At 26.6% G+C, this 23293-nt stretch overlaps 5 protein-coding genes across 5 annotated transcripts; 1 reads left to right on the forward strand and 4 right to left on the reverse strand.

The window, feature by feature from the left end:
* Positions 1 to 3909: 3909 nt before the first annotated feature.
* Positions 3910 to 4502, forward strand: EIN_141370 (hypothetical protein; the record flags this gene model as incomplete). The annotated part of the gene is made up of 2 exons (XM_004262018.1): positions 3910 to 4106; positions 4145 to 4502. The coding sequence occupies 2 exons, from the start codon at positions 3910 to 3912 to the stop codon at positions 4500 to 4502; spliced, it is 555 nt and encodes a 184-aa protein (XP_004262066.1).
* Positions 4503 to 5879: 1377 nt separating this feature from the next.
* EIN_141380 (recessive suppressor of secretory defect, putative) lies at positions 5880 to 7607 on the reverse strand (the record flags this gene model as incomplete). Its single annotated transcript, XM_004262019.1, has 1 exon — positions 5880 to 7607. One exon carries the CDS (start codon positions 7605 to 7607, stop codon positions 5880 to 5882), a length of 1728 nt encoding a protein of 575 aa, XP_004262067.1.
* Positions 7608 to 7937: 330 nt separating this feature from the next.
* EIN_141390 (hypothetical protein) lies at positions 7938 to 9743 on the reverse strand (the record flags this gene model as incomplete). The annotated part of the gene is made up of 1 exon (XM_004262020.1): positions 7938 to 9743. One exon carries the CDS (start codon positions 9741 to 9743, stop codon positions 7938 to 7940), a length of 1806 nt encoding a protein of 601 aa, XP_004262068.1.
* Positions 9744 to 10187: 444 nt separating this feature from the next.
* Positions 10188 to 11369, reverse strand: EIN_141400 (hypothetical protein; the record flags this gene model as incomplete). Its single annotated transcript, XM_004262021.1, has 1 exon — positions 10188 to 11369. The coding sequence occupies one exon, from the start codon at positions 11367 to 11369 to the stop codon at positions 10188 to 10190; it is 1182 nt and encodes a 393-aa protein (XP_004262069.1).
* Positions 11370 to 12580: 1211 nt separating this feature from the next.
* On the reverse strand, positions 12581 to 13600 carry EIN_141410 (hypothetical protein; the record flags this gene model as incomplete). The annotated part of the gene is made up of 1 exon (XM_004262022.1): positions 12581 to 13600. One exon carries the CDS (start codon positions 13598 to 13600, stop codon positions 12581 to 12583), a length of 1020 nt encoding a protein of 339 aa, XP_004262070.1.
* Positions 13601 to 23293: the final 9693 nt, after the last annotated feature.

Here is a 23293-nt window from a genome sequence, read left to right on the forward strand (position 1 = left end):
TATATATGATATAAGATATATATACAAATAATATATAAGCACATTAAACATTGAAATTTAAATGTAAATATAATGATATCATAATGATTGTATAAAAATTATAATGTTGAAAATAAATTTTTTGTTTATTATTATATGTTTTACAATTTACATTGAGTTTTGAATTGTTTTAATTGTATTCAAATAATTCATTATTTGATCATTTACAACAAATTAAAAATGTGATAAAATAACTAAACATATTGTTAATTGTTTATTCAATATTATCACTCTCATAAACAAGTTCAATGTTAAATATTTTAAACATGTGTGTATTGATTTAGTAAATACTTTTATGTATTGAAGGTGTAGTTTTTGAACATATAATATTATTTGATATTTTAATTTGTTTTTAATTATTTCGTTGTAAATTTTGTATCGTTTTCAAAATTATATAAAAACATAAATTAATAATTTAAACTATAATTGTTGTTGATTTAAATGATGAATTATATATTTTTATAATAAAATTGTATACAAATATATAAATTAATATGGTGATTATACAAAAAACAATTAATATATAAATGAAAATTTAATGCATTTATTTATTTTTATTTTTCATTTAAATATTTGTATATAAAATTTAAAAGAAATAACTACGATTTTGTTATTATAATTTGTATTAATTCTAAAAAATATAAACCTTTATAAATTATTATAATTGTTGTACAAAGAAGGATCTTTAAATTATTATTAAAATTGTATTATATATTATAATTAATGTAAATCGATATTTATTTTGACAAAAATAAACAATAATTCTATATAATATAAAATATAACATTCAATGGTTTGTTCATCATTAAACAAGTGTTATTTTTATAATATTTAAGTTTAATCATTGTTATTTACATTAACATTATTTAAAAAAAATTGTTGAATAAAGATAATTTTGTGAATATAGTTTAAATTTTTGTATTTATTTTACTATATACAATATACACATAATTAATTACATTATATATATTATAATATAGTTTTTTATAAAACTTGATGTAAAATTGCAATACAATTTGCTAATTGAATTTATTTCACAAATATTTAAATATTATTTCTATTTGTATAAGTTAGTTTATATAATTTTACATTGATACTTAAATATGTACAGATGATATAAACTTTGTGATTATAACAATATTTAAATTATGAATAAGTTTACAACGCAAATTATATTCAAAATGATTATTTTGATTTTTATTTAATAAAAATGTAGAAAAATAATGAACAATTTATAATATAATTTAATCAAATTTTGTAAAAATTGTACATGTGTTTAATACATTAGTTTTAAAAAATCCATTATAAATTGTTACAATAAATGTTTAATATATTTCTATGAAAATACACAAAATTTATATTAAATAACAAATAAACAATGATTAATAATCATTTTAAATATAAATATGTCATTACATATTAATTCAATTAATAAAAATAATTAATGTTTAAATTTATTTAACAATTATTATAATTTTCATCATTAAAAATATAAACATTTTGTGGTTAAGTTATTTTTGACATATGTATAAAGTAATTGTATTTAGTAAATTGTATTAAAATTCAATCAGTTCAGTTGTATTTAATAAAGTTTTCAAATAAAAAAAGTATATATTTATTGTTAAATGCTTTTATTTTTATTATGTAACCAACAAATTGAATGCTCAAAAAGTAATAACATTATTAATTAAAATTTAATATCTTTACATGTATAAAATAATAATGTAGTTTTGAATCATAATATTTTCAAAATTTATTTTTTTGTTAAATATTTATATTGTTAAAGTGGTGTAGTTTATTAAACATTAAAAATAACACGTAAATTTATCGCTGATATATCATTTTATTAAACATAATTTAAATAACGTAGTTTCCCACAAACAACAAAAAATGATATAAACGTTATATATTATATTATATTATTATAATTATTAGGTGTAGTTTTATCACATTCACATTTAAATTTTTGAGAATATATCAAAAATAAGTTTATTAATCACAATTTAATTATCATAACTACAATATTGTGATTTTAGTCTGTAATTATTAACTATAACAAAAATAACTATTGTTATTATGTCAAATTGTATTCAAATTTTGTTTTTAGTAATGAAATATAATAAAATACTCGAAAAATAAATAAATAAATTTATTATTTTAACAAGAATATGATTAAAACGGGTTATTATAATTTAATAAACGATAAATAATTAACTTATTGTTCGTATAATTTAAAAAATCTCGTTTATAATAAAAATGTCGTTTATATAATGTAATTCATTTCTATTAAATCTGATAAAAATGTTAATGTATCAACAAATACAACCGTTAATATACAATCAATTTTATATTAATTAAAAATAATAATAAGGAATCATATAATGAAAGTATATTTATACAATCAAATAATACAATAAAATTGTTTAATGTATTGTTAGTGCCGAATAATATTATTAATTTAAATAACATTAATTATATATTTAATAAAAATTATTGATAAAAATATAAATTTAAAATATAATGAAATCAATTCAATTACAAATAAAACATTTTTTCAATTACTGTTGTATTAATACTATTTAAATTAAATGAATTATTATAATTAATAAATTAGTTTATTGATTGATTTATTGATTATTATAAATTATATTATATATAATAATATATTATAATAATTGTATAACAAATTATAATATTTATATTAATTATTAATAAATACAGTAGTATTATTATTTTAATTTGAATGTTGTTTTATATTACATTATAGTGTATTTTAAATACACAATTGCTATCAAATTGATGTCAATTTAAATAATGTATCAAGTTTTATAGAGTTTAATGTATGTATTAATATTTTTATTCTGTTTTTGTGCATAGTTCTTAGTCTTGTATGTATTTCAAATGAACTTGTATAAATATATTTTATTTGAAATTGAATTTAACAAGCAAATACCAAACATATCATTGCCTTGTAAAATACCAATTGTTACATATTACATATAACCACACATTTTGTTATTCTCTGTTGTTTATTTTATTAGAAAACTTTTCGATGTTAAAGTACTTCAATAACTACCCAGGTTAATTGTTATAAAACAACAAAAATATTAACAACACAATTAAATTACACCAAAAATTACACCTCTTTGTTTCTTATTAAAAATCGTGAAAATAAATATTAATATACCCAATTTATTCAAATTATAAAATAACAATAGACTCAGAGAACCAGAGTAGTTATTTTATTTTTTTATCAAAAACAGTCACTTTTTATTTTATAATTTTACAATAATGATAATACCAAAATATCCCGAAATTACACGATAAACTTATTTAATGTATGTTTTATAATCTAAACAGAAAATTAATTGTAATAATCGAAATATGTATAAATAATAAATACATTAACTTATTAACCGTTTCTTGATGTTTAATACTCATAATCAATAATATTTTACATAAATATAATCCAGTGTTATTATTAAATATTTATTGTGTTCATTATTTCATATTATTTATTTTGATAACACTTTTTAGTATTAAATATATTAATTATTTAATTATAATAGTATGAATAATTGATAATAAAAAATTAAACAGAATACCACCCTCTTATTTTTCGAATTCATATTAATTATCTATTTTAAACTAATTGTCTTAGGGCATTATTCAAATTTCGACACCACATTTATTACTAATTACTATAATTTAATTTATGATATTAAATGGAATGTAATAAAGTTATATAGAATAATACACAAACACACGATAATATCAGTTTATCACATAACAACAACTCTAATTCTTTGATTTCATTGCACATTTAAAACAAGTTCTCTTTTTTTCATTTTAAGAATTATACAAACACACATGACTATGCAGTCGCGTTACAGAGAAAAAATCCGTTGCATCAATGAACGAACACTTTTAACACATCTTCAGTGTGCGTTACTTGCTTTCATCTCGACAAAGGCTGGCGTTGTTCTGTGTCGCCCCCCAAAAAAATCGGGCGCTTTTCACACGAATTTCTCAACATTTATTCCATCACATTTACAGATGAAAACACAGTATTTGAATTTAACTTGCACACATTCTTTAAAAAGAGGAAGAAAGAGAAGTTGCAACAGCTAATCAAAGACGGCGGATTTGCCAAAAAGTGTAATCGCCAAATTGAGAACGAAAAGAAGAGAGACACCATTCACATTTTAGAAGACATTTTGTTTGAAGACGGTTTTGTTGTGTTTTATGATAACGAGAACAGAGAAGGGATACGTGGAAATGTATTTATTCAAATGCCAAATGGAGAGTTGTTGAACAAAGATATGATTGTAAAACTTGGTGAGGCGGTTTGGAATTATTGCACAGATAAAATGAATGACGACAAGAAACCAATTCTGATACAAGAAAAAGTGGTGCTATCGCAAGCAAAAGTGATGGAGATCATCAACAATATCGTTGCTTGATAAACTGTAAATAAATATATTGTTATTTTAATTGTGATATATAAATGTTAAGTTGTATCGTATATTGTGATATATATCAGAATATCAATGTTAATTGTTTACATATTGGTTAATATTAAGAATTGATCAAATATATATTATACAAATAAATCGTTTTATTTTAATTTAATATGTATTTTGATATCAATACATTAATATAATTAAATAACATATGATATAAAATAACAAATAATTAACATTAAATTACAACAACAATTAATATAAAATATTATTGTTATTATCGAAAAGTAATGTTATAACTGAATTTTTGTATTTTATAAACATTTAATAATATGTTTTGAAGTATTGAAATATATGTAACAGTTTAATCAATAAATAACTATTTAGACATTATTTAGTATATAACCAAACAACATTTATATTTATATACATTTTAATATTATAAAAATACTAATTTATTTATAATATATATAATATTATAATTTGAAATGTTAAGGTTCCCTTTTTATATAATATTATTTTATATATTAATTTTGATTGTTAATTGTAATATCTAATACGAACTAAAAATAACACGTTGGTTTATTATAAAATTTGGTATTGAAACTGTGTTTGTAAAACACATTCAAACATTAATTATCGTTTATACAATAGCATTTATGATTATGTGTTAGAATGTTGTACACATATATTTTATCTTGTTTTATGTTTGTTTATCTGTTGTTTAATATTATTTAAATTGGTGTTTGAATCAATATTATATATTAAATGTTTTTGTTGATTATTATAACCATATTACACATATATAATTGTATTTGTATGACATTTACAGTCAAAGAAGTATATTTATTATAATACTAGCAAAAGTGTATATATTGTCGTAAATGAATGAATTTTGTAGGAAGTTTTTATTATTATTAAAATTTGTTTTATATAAAATGTTTATTAATACAACATATGTTACATATTCGAGAACAAATTATTAAACTGTTTTAAATTAAAATGATTGGCCATGTGTACGACAAATGAGCAATTTCGACAATTATAATTACCATATAAAACACTTTTTACTGAAATACATAATATATAAATAATAATTTATACTTATTCCCACATTATAACCATATGAATATATTTTTATAAATGTTTAATCGTCATATGTTAATAATATTACATTTTTGAAATTGTCTGTAAAATACAATATATCATTATCGTTTTTTGATTGAATAAATGTTTATGAATAACTTTTTAAAACTTGAAATATTAAAATAAATTGTGTTTATTGATATAAAATATTTATAATTTATATCATGTTTTTGTTTTGATTATGTTTAATTGTGTTTGTGATTAATATAAAGTAAAATAAAACAAAAAATGTTAATCGCCTTTTTCCTTGTCTTCTTCAAAGTCTTGGAATTTCACTACTTTTGGTGGAATAGTGACTTTCTTCATTTTGATAAATCCAATTTCAAATATTCCTCTCACAAAAATGATTGCCACAATTGCAAATACAAGGACTTCTATTTTTCTAAATAACAAACTATAACATATAGATACCACAAACATGAGTACAGAAAACAGCAGCCCAACAACCATCCCCGTCTGCGTCCAATTTAATTCATACACCACACACCTCCCCTCACAATTTCCAAGAAAAGTATTCAGACAGTCGACTGTCTCTCCATCAAAGAAGTTGTTGAATAGATATCGTGTGTAGCTATGCACAAAATCAGTGATTCTTCCTTGTACCGTTCTCTTTCCATTTCGAGTGATGTCCCCCTTTTGCGCACCCGTTCCTGTGTATTCCCACGATAAACAGTCTCCATTGTCTGCCCACAACTTAACAAACATTGAATTGAATTCTTTGTTGTTCATCAATGAAGTGCACTCTGGAAGGACATTGACTTCTCTTAAAAATTGCTGTGCAGTGAGTCGTCCAAACACACTTTCGCACACATTGGTTCGATCAAGGGAGTCGATGCAGTTCACTCTAAAAACACCTTTTTGTTTTGTCATCACAACTTCATTTGTAGCAACATAAGAGCCATAATTTACTCTTTGAAAAACGCACTCCAAATATGAGAGTAACTCGTTCATCTTCTTCATCATCTGGTGGAAGTCAATGCACTCAATTGTGACACTTTCATTGGCCATTTTATTCACAATTTTTTCATATGTTTTACCCAATTCAAATTCAGTGCCTTTCTTATCAACTAAAGAGACGACGCTTGTGGTGTTGTACTTCTTTAAAACGTCTTCAAAGTGCCTTCTCATCACTTCCATATTTGCAGTCTCATCTTTGCATATTGCGATGTCGGGCTTGTAATGGAAATTGGGCACTTGAGACCACTTCAATGGGATACTCCCACGCAACTGAATATAACTGCTGATGTTATTGTTCACTATGACTATCTGTTCCGTCTCAACATGATTTGCACAATACCCATTTTCGTCTGATCCACGCGTGTAATAACGCCGCCCAACGTGTTGATTTGACCGCCGACTGATCAAAATCAACTCGACTTTATTGTTTAAAGTGTCAGAAATGGCACACTCGGACTTTCCTACAAAGCCACATATGGTCGGAAAAAACAGCAAATTTTCAATTGAATTTTTGCTTGGAAAAGCAGTGAACATGTTTTTGTTCCATAAATAGAGTTCATCGGGGTCGTTGTGTTGGTCCGAATACGGTCGTGTCAAATCATAAGTGTAACTGAAGTAGAAATTGTTACTTGAGAACGTTTTGTTGATAACTTTTCGGTGATACAACGCCTCTGTTTTTGTTGAGTGTTCTGTGACAGGTACAATTTCGTATTTTTCTATTTTGAATATTTGGTGTGTGAAAATAGTTGCAACCAACTTCTTTTGAGTGACAACAATTAAGTAATCCACAGAAAATAGTTTGTGTATCCCATAAATGCATTCGGCTATTAAAACTTGAAGTGGGTTGTTTTGTATTGTGATATTTTCATGTGTAATTTGTTGTGTTTTTCTGTTTATAAAAACGTTTTTCTTATGTTGTATATCACTTGAACTATTTGATGAAATAATTATTGTGTCTGTATATACTGAGACACTTAGCGGTTTCGAATCATCAAATGACATCTTTGAATTTAATTAAATTCGATCCGGTATTTTATCAACTATAAAATACTTATTAAAGAAACCCTTTTTGTATGTTTATATTTGTTATAATTTCATTTATTGTTATTTTTTATTAATAGTTTATAAATAGTTTATATAATTAATAATGTAAACTAGATTTATTATTTACATTTAATTATATCCACATATTACTATTATTTATAATAAATATACTATATACTATAATTATATAGATTTTATTAAAAAATTATAATTTTATAATTATATTTCAATCTATTCAAAAAAATTTTAAAAGAATTTAAAAGAAACCATTTCAAACCAATAAGTGAATTACTTCTCTCCAAACGCCAATTCACTGAATTTGACACTTCTTTTGTCTTCAAATTTAATGTTTTTCACCCCCAACGATTTATAGAAGCAGAAATCGCCAACTTTTTTAACACTTTTTGGGACTCTGATGATGTTGACCTTCTTGTAATTTCGGAAGCATTGGTCGCCCAATTCTGTCACGCCATCTGGCACACTCCCAACACTCTTCTTATTTTCTTTGACAATTTCTAAATGTTTTTCCACGTCGTTTTGCTCAAACACAACTCTTTTGCACACAACCAAATTTTTCTTCAAACTTTGAGAAACGCTGAACGAGACGGCAAATTCAATTTCGTCGATTTTTTGATTTTCAATAAAAATGTTTTTCAACTGTTCGCAGCCGTCAAAAACAGTTGAAAACATTTTCAACGGAATTTTTGTGAACTTCACACGTTCGAGTTTTGCGCACTCTTTGAACGCAAAATCGCCGATATAAGTGACTGTGCTTGGAATTTCAATGTCACTCAAACTGTCGCATTTTTCAAAGCAGTTTTCCTGTATTTTTGCAACACTTTTTCCAATCAAAATCTTTGAAAGGGATGAACATCTCGAGAAAGCAAAACTTTCAATGTATTCCACACCCTCCGGCACTTCAAATTCACTTAACGAAAAGCACTCGCTAAATAGCGACTTCCCAACTTTCTTGACGCGTTTAAAATCGTCCGTTATAATTGATTGTGTGACTTCGACTGTTTTGAGTGAATGGCAGCCGCAAAACACGGCACTGCTGTTTAATAGAATCAACGGGACTGTCGCTCTTTGAAGGAGGAAATTGTTGTAAAACACATTATCACCTATTTGAGTGACACTTTGTGGAATTGTAATTTCAGTGAGACCACAACGCTTAAAAGCAGCACTTCCAATGCGTCGAAGACACGCTGGGAACTGCACTTCTCTCAAGGAAATGCAGTCTGAAAATGCGTCATCTTCTATGGAAGTCAAATTGGAAGAAAACTGGATTTCACTCAAATTGCTACAACTGCAAAAAGCACAGCGAAGAATTCTCTCGACATTTTGCGGCACAACAAAAGATGACAACGAACTCGTTTTGTTGGAATACGTCAAAGATATTTTGAGATCATTTCCAAAGTTGTATTTTGAGACCATGTCACGCGGAAGACAAACGTTGCTACACTTTATATTCAACCGGCTGAGTCTCACCATTTCTGTAACACTCACAAGTCCTGAGAATGTCAATTTACCACACAAGTCGACATTTTTAAGTTTGTCACAATTTTCAAAAATGTAGTCTCCGATGTGAGTCAAAGTAGTTGGGAGTGTTACAGAGACAAGACTTGGACCAAAGAAGTTGTCACCAATATCACAGACGGCACCCAAGTCGACTTCTTCGATATTCACAGACTTAAAAAAATTATCAGAAATTTTTGTGACATTTGATGGTACTGTGATCTTCGTCTGGATATCTTGAATACATTGATTACCAAATATTTCAACTGGATGTTTGCACTTCTCCACGTCTTTAAAATCTGACATATCGTGATTATTATAACTGTCAAAGTAATACAAAACACTGTCGTATGTATACCCAAACTTCTCTAATATCGGCGTTTCTTCTGATGTTGGTGTATATCGGATTTTCATGTTGTCGTTGGGAAGTACAAGTTTTGTGAGTGATGTCAGACCACTTAAATTGTTCTCTATTACTGTCGTGTAATCGTCAAGTACCAACTCTTCAAGTAAACAACAGTTGTAAAATCCTTTGTAATAAACATCGTGAACGTGTTCAAGACCGTAGATGTGTTGCATGTTTGTAAGATGAGTTAAGCGAGATGCGCCAATGTCATACGAGTATCTCAGATTCACATAAAACTATTGTGTTATTGTTATATTATTAAAAGTAATAGTGTATATGTAATAGATATGTATTTTTTTATATTGAATGTATCAAATATATCAAATATTATATATAAAACAATAACTTTATCAGTTATAATTCAAAAACTCTCTAATGATATGGAGTGTATGCTTTTCATAACAGTTTTAATTTACTGTATCAAACATTAGAGATATTATACATCATTTATATATTTTAAAAATGATTAAATTACAAATTATATTTAAATTTATTTTGTTCAACAAATTACTAATTAACTCGACATTTTAACAAATTGAATATTTTGTGGTTAAGTAATTATTGTTTATTTCCATATTAACATTACATATATTACATATATACAATTTATAAATATTTCAATTGATATAATAACAAACCTTCTCCTTGACATTATCCTCTTCACGGACATAATTTTTCGCCTCTACAATCCAGTCTTTTTCAACTTCGACATTTTCATAAAACTTTTTATATATTGCCTCCTCTTCCCGACTTATTATGGTATTAACCTTCCCTTTCGTAGTTGGCACAATTAATTTTGTCAGTCCAGTGCACCCAACAAAGACTTCTTCTTCAATAACACAACTCTCACCAAATACAAGTTCTTTGATCTCTTCACAGTTTGCAAACGCATTGTTTCCAACAATATAAACACTTTGAGGAATTGTTATCTCTTCAAGTGACTTACAACCCTCAAACGCACAACTTTTAATCTCCAAGAGGCCAGCTGGCAACTCGACTTTTGAGAGAACTGAACAGTTCGCAAACGTGGAAGTCTCAATTGTTTTTATACCCTTTGGAAGACTCACTTTTTTGAGGTGGACGCAATCCATAAATGCTGACCCAACATACATGATGGTCGATGAAAGTGTCACTTCTTCAATACCACAGCCTTTGAAAGCCTTTGACTCTATTGATGTTATTGTGGGTGGTAAGTTGATCGTTTTTAAGTTGACGCAATCAGAGAAACAACTATTAGGAATAGACGTGAGACCATCACAGAATGTCACACTTTCAAGAGAAGTATTATCACTGAACGCGGCTTCTTCCAACTCTGTTATGTGTTTTGGAATGTCAAAGTCTTTTATATTCAAAATCCCCATAAATCCATTTCCTAAAATTTTGATGTTTCTGTTTTGATGCAACTCTTCCAGTAAAGCATTTTCATTTGAATCATTTGAAGAACTTTTATTTTCCATTTGGTCGGAATTTTGAGATGGAAAGTCGTCGGAAGTCATTCGAATGTTTTTGAAAACGTGAAAAGTATCTTTGGAGTAACTTTTAACAAACGAATAGTCGACTGGGTACAACACGACAAAATGTTGTATGTTTTGCAGTTCAACATCGTTGTCTGTGTACAAGTACTGCGTTTCCATACACGGGAAAAGTCTTGTGGAAGTCACTGGGATTGGGTTGTACCGAAATCGATCTAAAATACATGCAAATTTCTTACAGACTAAAACAGCATTAAGATAGTCGTCTGAAAAACAGAAGTGCTGTGCTACTATTTGGAAATTAAATGCATCCAATTTCGAAAACATTTTTTTGTTTAATAAGATGATATTCCAAGTTTTTATTCACGTATTGTTCATTTTTAATAAAAATAATCCGAAAAGACAAGATTCAAAATGATATCAGAAGTTCTTTTATACGAAATTAAGTTGTTTGAATTTGAGAATTTCATGTTTTACAACCAATACAAGCAAAAAATGCAGGTTTTTACATATAAAATGTTTTTCTAATAAAGTCAGTAATAAAAATATATCTAGAAGACTAAAAATTGCTATAATTGAGTGTAGAAGAAGGAAATTTAAATACATTTGGAATTCAATTGTATTAGTTCGACATATAGTAATTTACAAAAATAAAAAGGTTTGTGTTGTTATTGTTTATTTTTCTGTTTTTTATAAATCTTTTTTGTTGTGTTAATTTGCATTTTATTTTGTTTTAAGAAATTAAAACAATGCCACATCAACAATGTCTTGAGCATTATTTACAACTGAAAAAACATTTAATTAATAATACATTTGTTGTTTAGAAGCCATAAATTAAAAATAATTTGTTATTTCTGATTTTAAAACATTAAATGAATGTTGTTAATTGTTATAACATTATATATATATTTGGGTTGTATTAAATTGTTAAAAATATAAATTATATCTATATTTCCTCAAAATAGTTACTTTTTAATAAAGATTTTGGTTGTATTGAATTAGTTCATTATAATAAAACTATTATAGATAAGCAGAAAAAATATAATATTGTGTGTATGTATTACGTCTTGCATTACAATAATATTAAATAAAAATTATATTAATTTAATCATTGAAGTAACTTATCTGATATTGGTTTTCCAAAGTTGTTATATTCAAATTAAAAACAATTTATAAAAATATATATGTTAATAATAAGGTATTAAATGGCATCAACTAAATTATTGTAAACTGTAATTGTTTGTATGATGTAATTACTTATTATTTATGTATCATTTTGCACAAATGATACATTAATGCTTTCATGTATTTACCATGAAAGCATTATCAACCTCCATTGTAAACGATACCTTTTAATTAATTATATTAATATAATTTAAATTTATGAATTCAAGTGAAAGTGATTATATATTTTTAGTATAACATTATAATAATATAATTAAAAATAAAGTAAATAATTGTGTTTTTGGGTTTTCACATCAAAAAATGCCATATTGTAAACAAAATGTAACAATTAAAAAACTGCAATATTCAATCAATTAGTTAACAAAATGCCCATCTTCTACACATTTATTATAATACTGAACTAGATCAGTTTCGCGGCCTCTATGAAAAATGATATAATTTTTACCATATTTTCCAGATGTGCCAGTTCCAATTTGTTTAGGAAAAACAAAAGTCAATTTCATATGTTTTTCCATTGCGTATTTATAGCTCAAAAATCCAAAAGGGGTGTCTTCAAGTGAACTTGGTGGTATTTGGAAGTACTTGTCCCACGTTGAGAAATACTCTGCCATATCATTCGAATATAACGCGATGTACCCCGCCACAAATGGATAATATTTTTTGAATGGTTGAGCAAACATGTCATAGTATTTGCTTTTTTTATTTCTTTTTGGATTGTTAAAGTAAAAATGACCAAAGACCGTGCCTTCAGTTGGGAGTTCTATTAATAAGTCGCACAGCATGTCCACATTCACAACAACGTGATTATCAAAACGTCCATAAAACTTGTATCCTTTAAATATTGGGTACATAAATATATACGAGGCAATGTCCTTCTGATACAACGTGTTCCACGTCTCGTTCAAAAAAGGCATATCAACAAAATAAATATCGTGTTTCGTCATATTCATTTCTTTAAACAATTTAGTTTTATTTGCCTGTGTGACACTCCCTCGAACTAATATAAAAATGCATTTGAATCCAAATTCAAGTTCGTGTTTCTCTTGACACCAAGTGTTACGAATGTTGATGATGTTTTGCGCTTTATTTGGCATTGTGTGGATCATAGCCAACAGCAACTTCTTTGGGTATTGTGTGTTGTTGATGTGAATAGGCTGTTCGTATTTCAATTTTAAAGTTGCGTATGTTTTGACATCGACTTGAAGGGGGTAACTCTCATCTAATGTGAAATAAGGACCATAATTTGTTGATATGTAGTGTTCTATCTTCTTGTAATATTCGGTGGCAGATGGTTCTGTTGAATTGTTTTGTGGCACTACAGGAATTGGAAGTTTTGTAAATTCAAAAGGTGCATCTATGTCTACAAAGGGCATTGTACTGTTTGTATATTTCTGGTGTTTAAGACTATCAAAAGTTGTGTGTGCCAATAAAAAGGAGAAAAGTAAGGAGGCGGTGAGTAAAGAAAACAACAAGAAATGAGTTGACAATCGGAACATTCGTCTCTGTCTTTTTAGTTTATATAATGACAAAAATTTAATAATATTATTATAAATTGTAATTTTATATTGTGGATTTAAATATTTAAAAGGTTTTTGAAATTTTTAATTTATAGAAATAATCTATTAATATGATGTATAAGACATTGATACGAATAATTGAATGGAAAATTGTATAACATTACTGTTTTGATATAAAATATAATTATTATTGTGTGTCTAAATGATTATTACAATTATAAACTATCTAAAAGGTTTAATTTCAACTATAATACATAATTATGTGTGTAATTCTTCTTGAAATTTTAAATTTAAATGTGTTACAACCAAGGTTCCCCATTTTTTTGGTCTGTCAAAATAACTCCAATTTGAACTAGCAATACATTTAGGGTCTCTTAAACCCTCCGATAATTTTCCTGTTTTCATTATGCCTAAAGAAAATAAACAATCATAAAATTAAAAAGGTTAAAATTAAAGCTAAAAAAAGGGATAATTTAACGGATAAATTATGATAATTAGTATCAATTAACTTTAAAAAAAGAAAAATACTTCCGGTATAATGTCTTTTAGGCATTCCTTTGTAAAAAAAATGGATCTTAATTAGTGTTTCATAATGGAATAAATCGGGATAAAAATGACCTCATTTATGAAAATAAAACGGGTTCTTTTTTATTTTTACTTTGAAACGACAGGACTATGTCCTGACAACCAAAAATAGAAGCTTATTTATGAGAAATGTTTTGACAAAAACAAAAGATAAACAATAATATTTTACGACTTTTCTTCCGCTCTTCTTTACATAAATAAATTTTCTTTCTCACTTCTTAAGACAAAAGTTGAGAATCTCTATAAGAGATCAATTGTTTAGGTTTAATTTCTCAAATGTTCTGTTCATAAATTTTAATATGTTTATAATATCTTTATTAAATAATTGAAGGGTTTGTTTGTAATTATTCATTCATTTTTGTTCGAATAAAAACAAAGATTTTCTTAGTTATTCGGCAATTACCATATCATTTTTTTTCTAAAAATAAATTACCAATTTTCGGCAAATTTTTAATATTTTTTTAATAAAACTATGGTTAATTTTATAAAAACATGTTATTATATTATTAATTATTATATTATTAATTATTATATTATTAATAATTAATTATAGATTGTAATTAATTATTTTATCTATCTAGAATTAATCAAAAATTAGTTATAAGATAAATAATATTACATGATATTATAAATTATAAAATAAAAATGTCAAAAACATTGTTTTTTTTATTACCGACATAAACACAGTGGCTTGATGAGTATTTCAAATTCAACTCCTCCCCTCTTTTTATATTTGTTAAAGTTGGCACTGTTTGTATTTCATGTTGGTTACACATTTCAAGAACACCAAATTGGACTTTCATGTTGTGTTATAATGTGTTACCAACACAGACAATCTCAAGGCTCTTTATCTACTGGGATGGCAGAGACATTATTATATTTAATTTTTTTTGCCAACTTATTATTCAACAAAAGAACTGACATTATTTGAACTATTGAAATGTTTGAACGCTTCAATTAAAAGACACAAATGTTGTTCATTTTTCTTCTTCTTTTTTCGACTCAATATAAGGAGGTAGACTACAAGTATCAATGCAATAATATTAACAATAATAAAGAAGAAAAAGATGGCAACAAGCATACCAATAACTACTTCATAATTCATCATAATAACACAGCTCTCGCCATAATCTGAGATTTTGTCACTCCCTTCACATGCAGTGCACTTTGAGTTGTCTGCTGATGTACAACGTGGTACTGTGTGATAATCGATACAACTTCCTTTCAATAAGATTTTATCAACTCCATATAATAAACATACTTTATTGTTTATACAACTAACTTTGTATGAGAAACAACATCCATTTTAAAAGAAAGTGTTGTTACATAGTAAACACCCTTCAAGATTTATTGGTTGATTGACATAATTTGTTGGACTTACTTGCAATTTGAAGTATCTACCTTTAGATGACAAACACTCATCAATCTTCAAACAAATATTGCACGACTCGTCACATGCATCACAATCTTTCTCTATTTTGTAATACCCAACTTTACAAATTGCACAACTTCCACCAGCTGGTAATGCTACGCCACACTTTTCTCCAATTCACTAAGTGTCCGGCATTTCACTAACTTTCCTTTGCCGATTTTCATTCATTTTCCTTGCATTGAAAATGAATGCAAATAAACACTTTCCATTGACAACCGAGTTGCATTGTGTATCGGTAGTGCAAGACACCTGTTCTATATTAATAATCGTTGAACCTCCGCATATCAAAGACGTATTTTGATTTGTACAAACAACATTTGATACACCACAACTGTCACGCGTGCTTTGTGCTGTCAAATATGTTCCTGCTTAACAACCGAAAACCACTACATTTCTTATTAACCCATACGCACACTATTGTACACAAACATTTCCGTTATTCAGAGTATAATTATTATCACAAGTAAAACACGTCAAAACTTGCTTCTCAAAGTTCTGGTAGTTACAAGGTTCAATTTGTGGCGTACATTTTGAGTTGATTGATATTTGGTCTGAACAATCACATGAAGTTAAAGTTGGTGACTCACAATTTCCAGACGATACACACTTTAAGTTGGAAACAATGAAATTGTTAATACGGTTCAGACAGCTTTCTCCGTTGAGTAAAATGTCACGGTTAATTTCATTTTTAACACATTTTAGAGTTCATGTTGTGTTTATTGAAGTATTCGTTTGATTGGCACTATTCACATTTTTTACCAGCCAAGACGTAAGGGAATATACAACTAGTGCTATTTTCTTTGCCAACAGAGATTGTATCACAGGTATTGCAATGGTTGATTGTGTCGTGACACTTTGTGCATGTTGCCTCACTGAACTTGTATTCGCCAATTGGACAACTGTCACATCTGCTGCTTTTATGCACAAATAGATCTTTGTGCCAGGCACTTCTTTGCATCAGATGAAAACTTGTTGCAATGATAATTTTCTCACGGGAGACACATTTACCAAATGATCGTCTGGACAGTACGCATTTGTACATATTTTGCACTTCCTTGAAAAGTCTGGCGAACAGGTGATTAAATCTGCATCAAATTATTTGCAGGCAATATAATGGATTATTGAAAATGTGGTTTGGAGCACAGCCACACATTGTTGTATTGCATTGCCCATTACACGTTGCGTCACAAAAAATGCATGTGTGTTGTATAGCATATTGAGCACTCTCTCTTGTCACCAACAGATGTTGCACAATTTATATCAAAAGTTTTGCAGATGACACATTGAAGTGATGCAACACTGTCTGGTACATACCCATTTTGGCAACTCGTGCATATTCCACTGACAGTGTCACATTAACACTACATGTTGTGTCACGGCTTTGACACTTAAAGCCACCAGATGTCTATGGGTAATACTCTGATTAGCATACGTTATATTTTCTTTCTGCACCACCTCAACACTCAGCACAATTTGTGTTATAGTGCTCACAAGTGATTTGTGAACACTATAACAAAACCGTAATTTGACAAGCAGCTTTTGCAATATCCAGTATCGGTGTAACAATTTACAATGCATGTTGTGTCACTTTGGTAACATCTTTTCTTGTCATTCAATTGAAGAACGAGGATATTGTTTGTTGTGCAATTCACACAGCTGCATATTGCATAAATTGCACACGTCAAACATTGAGAATCAAATGTGCTGCACTTTTCATATGTGGTGGTGCTACCAGCTTGGACAAAACTGTTTTCAATGGATCACATGAAGTTTTCAGTTGCTGAAAACTTCATATCGTGTTTGTTGTTTTTGCATATGGTACATTTCCTATCATAGTTGCTGTCACACATCTCATATCATGTATTGAATACAGTATGGATGATACAGTTCATACCATTTTGACTACCTATCCAGTGCACACACATGTTGTTGTGTCACACTTGTTACTACATATTCTATCACACAAAATACACTTCCCATTGCAGTTTGGGTAATACCCTGTTATACACGAAACGCACTTTACACTTTCAAAGTTGTTATCACAAACAGAACGATTGTCATCAAGCAATGAGCATTTTTGAACGTCTTTGTTTCTGTTGGGTTAAAGACCTGGTTTAGTGAACATCAACATAAAGTTCACGCCTTATTGCTTCCATTACACATTTATAGCAAAGTCAACTTTTCCCATCACTCAGTGTTGGTAACCACTTGTACAATTTGTGCAGATGCGGCTTCCATTTGAAGCATGCAAATTTGCTTGTCAATGATCATCTAACGTCTGGCAGCTCTCGCACACTTTTGAAACAGGACTTGTCAACACATATTGAGACAAACAGCCTTAAGATTCCGATTTGTCTTTTTTTAGTTTTCTTTTGGATAAAAAAGTTGTAATTAAATATTAATATTATTATTAATGAATATTAAATATTATGGTAATATTATGTTAATTATTGATAAAAATTATTATTAATTATCGTTTATTTTATTATTAATTATTACTCATTTAAAATATTTTATATTTTGAAACTCTAAATAAATAAAAAAAAAACACTGTTTTCTTTTTAATAATACTTTTATTATAATTGTATTATAATTCTTGTTATAATTTTTTCTCACTTTTACCAACTTATTTTTGGCTTTACCAACATAAATTGTTTATTTAAATATTGGAAAAATTAAAAAAAACAGTAAGAACTATTTAAAAAAATGGATATAAATAATTGTACAATTTTATTGTTATCTTGAGAAGTATGTTATTATAACGAATCACCCCTTAATGAAGACGCAAAATACATAGGATCAACAATAAACGCGTCTTTTTGAAAATCTGGCTAATTTTATCCAAAAGTAAACTCATATTTTTTGAATTTGTTTTTTGAGTTTCATAAACAAAAACATGAATGTTTCTATGAGATATTTTTACAATTCTACACAGCATTATTATCTATAACATTACTATATTTTTTAATAACCAAAAACGGATGCTTGTTTTCGTTTTTTTATCAGGTTTTGGGTTTTGATTCTTAGTTTCTCAAGTTATAATAAATTATTATGTAAATACACAGGAAAACATCATAATTAACACCCTATTTATTATGTCCTATCGGACGTTTTTAAAGGCATTTTGATATTTTTGTTAAGTTTTAGAACAACAAATAACTAAATTGGTAATATTTATTGATAATTGTCGATAAAAATAAAGTAATGTTTTGGATTTTTTGAGCAAGTGAACGGGAATATTCAAAATATTTATTTTGTTACTTTTTCAATTATCCCAAAAATGTTTTTTTTCCGGCATATTAATTGTCATGGTTACAATAACTATTTGTTGTAAAAAATAAAGAAATAATCGGGATTAATAGTTATGTTCTGATATTATCTCTTTTTATTATTTTTTGAGTAAATTTAACAAGCAAATAGAAATCAAGTATTTGTTTGTCATTTTAATTATCATAAAAATTTGAAAAATTAAACTATTTTTTTGGTTGTGTTATCTTTTGGCATTAACGCCGGTTTGATACATAAAAACAAGAAAATCATGAAATGGTAGTTGTTTGTGAAATTGTTACCATATGTATTATAATAAAAAATATTATAATAAAGGGTTTCTTGAGGATAAGGTGTATCCTCAGGATCAAAGCTATCCTTATTAAAAAATATTTTTCTGAGGATACAAAAAACAAATCCATAAGGTTCAGTTCCCCATAAGGCCCACTCTCATAACTCAAGTTATAATTTACACTTAATATTTCGAGTCAAAGTTCGATTTTTAAATGATGGTAATAATTTGTCATAAATGCCAAAAGATTAAAAACAATCAAAAAATTGTTACGATAATTTATAAACAAAAACAATAATTATATCTCGCGAACTTGAGACGGGAAATAACAAAGTGTGAATTGAACTTGTTCACATTATAATTATAAACTTATTGATATTATTTACGAATCCTTTTTAATAACAAAACGATTGAAATTTACGTTTAAATCGATAATTGTTTTTTTAATCGAAATAAAAATTGAAAAAGTCGAAAACACTGATTTAATAATAATGCATTTTTAAAAAAACAAATTTATAAATAATTTTGTAATTTATGCAATTATTCAAATTTATTATAATAACAAAGTTAATCATGTTGTGTATATTTTAATATGATTGTTTCATTTTGATTTTAACTTGTGTTTTAAACAAATTTACAGTTCTGAGGATGGCAATTATTTTCTGAGGATGACAGAAATAGAAAGTTTACACTTTTACATCTGTCTGAAATGTGTATTGAGTAAGTTACTATTTTTGAATATGGGAACACGTCATTTCACTTTTTAGATGTTTAAGTCTGTGTTGACAATGTTTGTTTGTTACACGACTTACCATCCTCAGAGATATGTATAGCACTGCCACTTCTGATTTAAAAATCTATATTTAACATTATATTTTCAAAGATTATTTATAAAGTGGGTTTTTGTTTATTGATTATATCAATTAATCGTCAAAACACAACAAAAACGCCAAATAATATATAAAATTGATTATTGAATTAAAGATACATTTATTGAAATTAATATTATATTATATGAAATAATAATATAAACATATATTTCTTGTGTATATATGTTTTGAAATATGAATAAAATATTTTAAAATAAAAACAATAATTTTACAAATTTGTTTATTTATCAATCGTTGTTTTATCGATCTTCAAAACCTCGCGTTTTGAATTTGCGCAAATACATAAATTGTCGTCGCATAAAGTATTAATTATCAATATGTTATTTGCTATCAATTTTTATTGTTTGAAATTTCATAAATTGATTTTTAATAAATTGTATTTTTTTGTGAAAAAAAGATTGAAAATTGTTAGATTAATTTGTTTTGTGATTTTGATTAAAAAATTGACTTTTTCGATAAATTAAATCAATTTTTATTGTTTTCATATAAACCAAGGTTAGTCAAGTGGTAAATCAGAAAATAGAAATAGATTATTTTTTTGTAAAAATCAACTGAAAGAATCATCTTTCAAAAAATCCATAAATAGCATTTTTAAAGAAAATCACGTGTTTCAAAATATACCTTTTTGATCTTAGGCAAAAAAATCCAAAATGAAAGGAATTATGTTTAAGATATTTACCATCCTCAGAAAAATTAACAATCCTCATGAATCCCTTAAGTACTATTATAATTTTTGAAAAATAATAAAAATTTGTAAATTTTTTATGTGAATTTGACTGAGTGATAACTTGGTTGTAGCACAATACATAGAACTATCATCCAAACAAAAGTTAATAAAGATACCAAGTACATGCTTTTCTATATTGTGGATATTCAAGATTATCATATTTTCTTTGCCTTCAAACTCCTCATAAAATGATCAAAATTATGCCCGCCTTTTTAGGTATATTATACGTGTTGTTTTTCTTGATAAAATCAAGGATGGCAATTATAAACTTTTGTTTACCAAAACGGAAGTTAAACAAAAATAGATTTTTTATTCAATTTCAAGGTAAAATATGGATCATTTTGTCCATTTTTTGCTGAAAATCAGATTTTTACACTAGAAAAGGGAACCTTGTTACAACAAGTTAATTTGTTGATAATTACATTTTAAGTTGAAAATATGGCATAAAATTTATCGAATTTTCAATTGTAACAATTAGGTAAAAATATTCACAAATATAGTTTAAAATATTATTTGTTATAATTATTTTTAAACATCTTTTTAAGTTACAAATATGAAGACAAATTATTGAATATTCGAAATTTGTTACTTTAAACAAATTCATATCATTTTGGATTATGCTGACTAAAATATTTTTAAAAAACTAAAAATAAATATTAATTGTCTTAAAATATTATTGTAAATATATTACATATTTATCATAACGTGTTTATAATACATTGATGCTGCATAAATGCAACAAATAACAACACAGGTGACAAAATATGTACTCAGCGCTTCATTTGTGTTATATTTACCATATATGACTTTATTATCAGCAGCAATGTAAAAGTATCCATGAGCTGTATAATAATACTTGTCGTTGATGTATGTATGAGTGAAGTAAACATTAAATAAGTCGATGTGTTCGTTGTCTTTGACTTCGGTGTAAATCCTCACATCGACAAATTTTGAATTTTCAAAGGTGATATTTTCGACCTTTTATAGGGGGTCTATAAACTGGTTGGGGAATATATTAGAAACTTTCGAAAGAAAAAACATTATTTACACGTATTTTGGAAAAGAAAAACCCTGCTCTGCAGTTTTGGGAAGTATAAAGCATGTTATTTTCTATTTTTGTTTTCGTTGTTTTGTAATTTAAGAATTAAATTATAAATATAAAGAAAACTTGAAAAACATGATAAAAGTAAAAAAACCAAAAAAACAATAAAGAAAAACATGAATAAAATTAAACATAATTTGTATGCAATCATAATAAGTTTTGAAAGAGTGGTATTTTATCTTATCATGCAAATAATGGTTCACAACTGTCATTACATATTAATTTCACGCATCTCATTTGTTAAATTTATATCACACAAAATTCGAATCACATATTGTTAAATTATTATTTTTCGTGATGTATTTTTTGTAAACTTTCTCGTGTATAAATTGTAGTATATCAACGAATGATTATTTCAAGAATATTTTTTATATTATTTAAAACTCTAATCATATATCTGTCGACTTTATTTCATTTGAAATCATCTTTTTCTTAATATTGTTGATATTATAACTTTTTCTAATATATTAATAATTATGATTTTTTTCATGCGTTTATCTTATGTTTTTTAAACAATATAAATTTGAAATGTTTAATTGTGTTATATTTTTATTATTGTTGTTTTAACATTGTATTTACATATTTATTAAAAAATAAAAACATGAAATAAAAAACTTAAATGTTTAAAGCAATATAATTTAAACAAAAAAAAATTAATCACTTTTTTGTTTTAGATAATCTTTTTTGTTTTTGTTCTTTGGTTTCAATTGATACTCTTACGACACCACCATTGACTTCTTTTTTCATTGATCCTTTTCCGTACAAAAATTCTCTCATACCTCTAGAATACAGAACATCAACATCACACACATTATACGTTCTATCTGCTTCAGTTTTGTCTTTATATTTCGTTGGATCAATTTTAGTTTTAAATCCAATGCCTGCTTGAATAAAAGAACTTCTAACCAATGTTGGTCTGGTTTTTGCGTGCCACGAATCGATAATAGATTCAATTCTTCTTTCAACAGTTGCTTTGGCAAATTGAACTCTCGCTTTTGAATAATTATCGAAAAGATCTACTTTGCATTCTTTGTAATCCTTCATTAATTCTTCAAACCTCATAGAAAGTAACTCGTTTTGAGCAAGATGTCCCTTGAGCGCAGCAAAAAGACACAAATCAAGTGGTTGACATATATGTGAGCTATGTGGTTTCAAAAACAACACGTCTATTTTGTTTTTTGAAAGCAGTTCAAGAGCCTTATCATGACCTTTAAATCCGTCCAAAATTAAAATTGCTCGTGCCAGAGTGTTATA

The sequence above is a fragment of the Entamoeba invadens genome (genome assembly GCF_000330505.1).
Source record: "Entamoeba invadens IP1 unplaced genomic scaffold scaff_1105074725989, whole genome shotgun sequence".
Classification (NCBI taxonomy): domain Eukaryota; phylum Evosea; order Mastigamoebida; family Endamoebidae; genus Entamoeba; species Entamoeba invadens.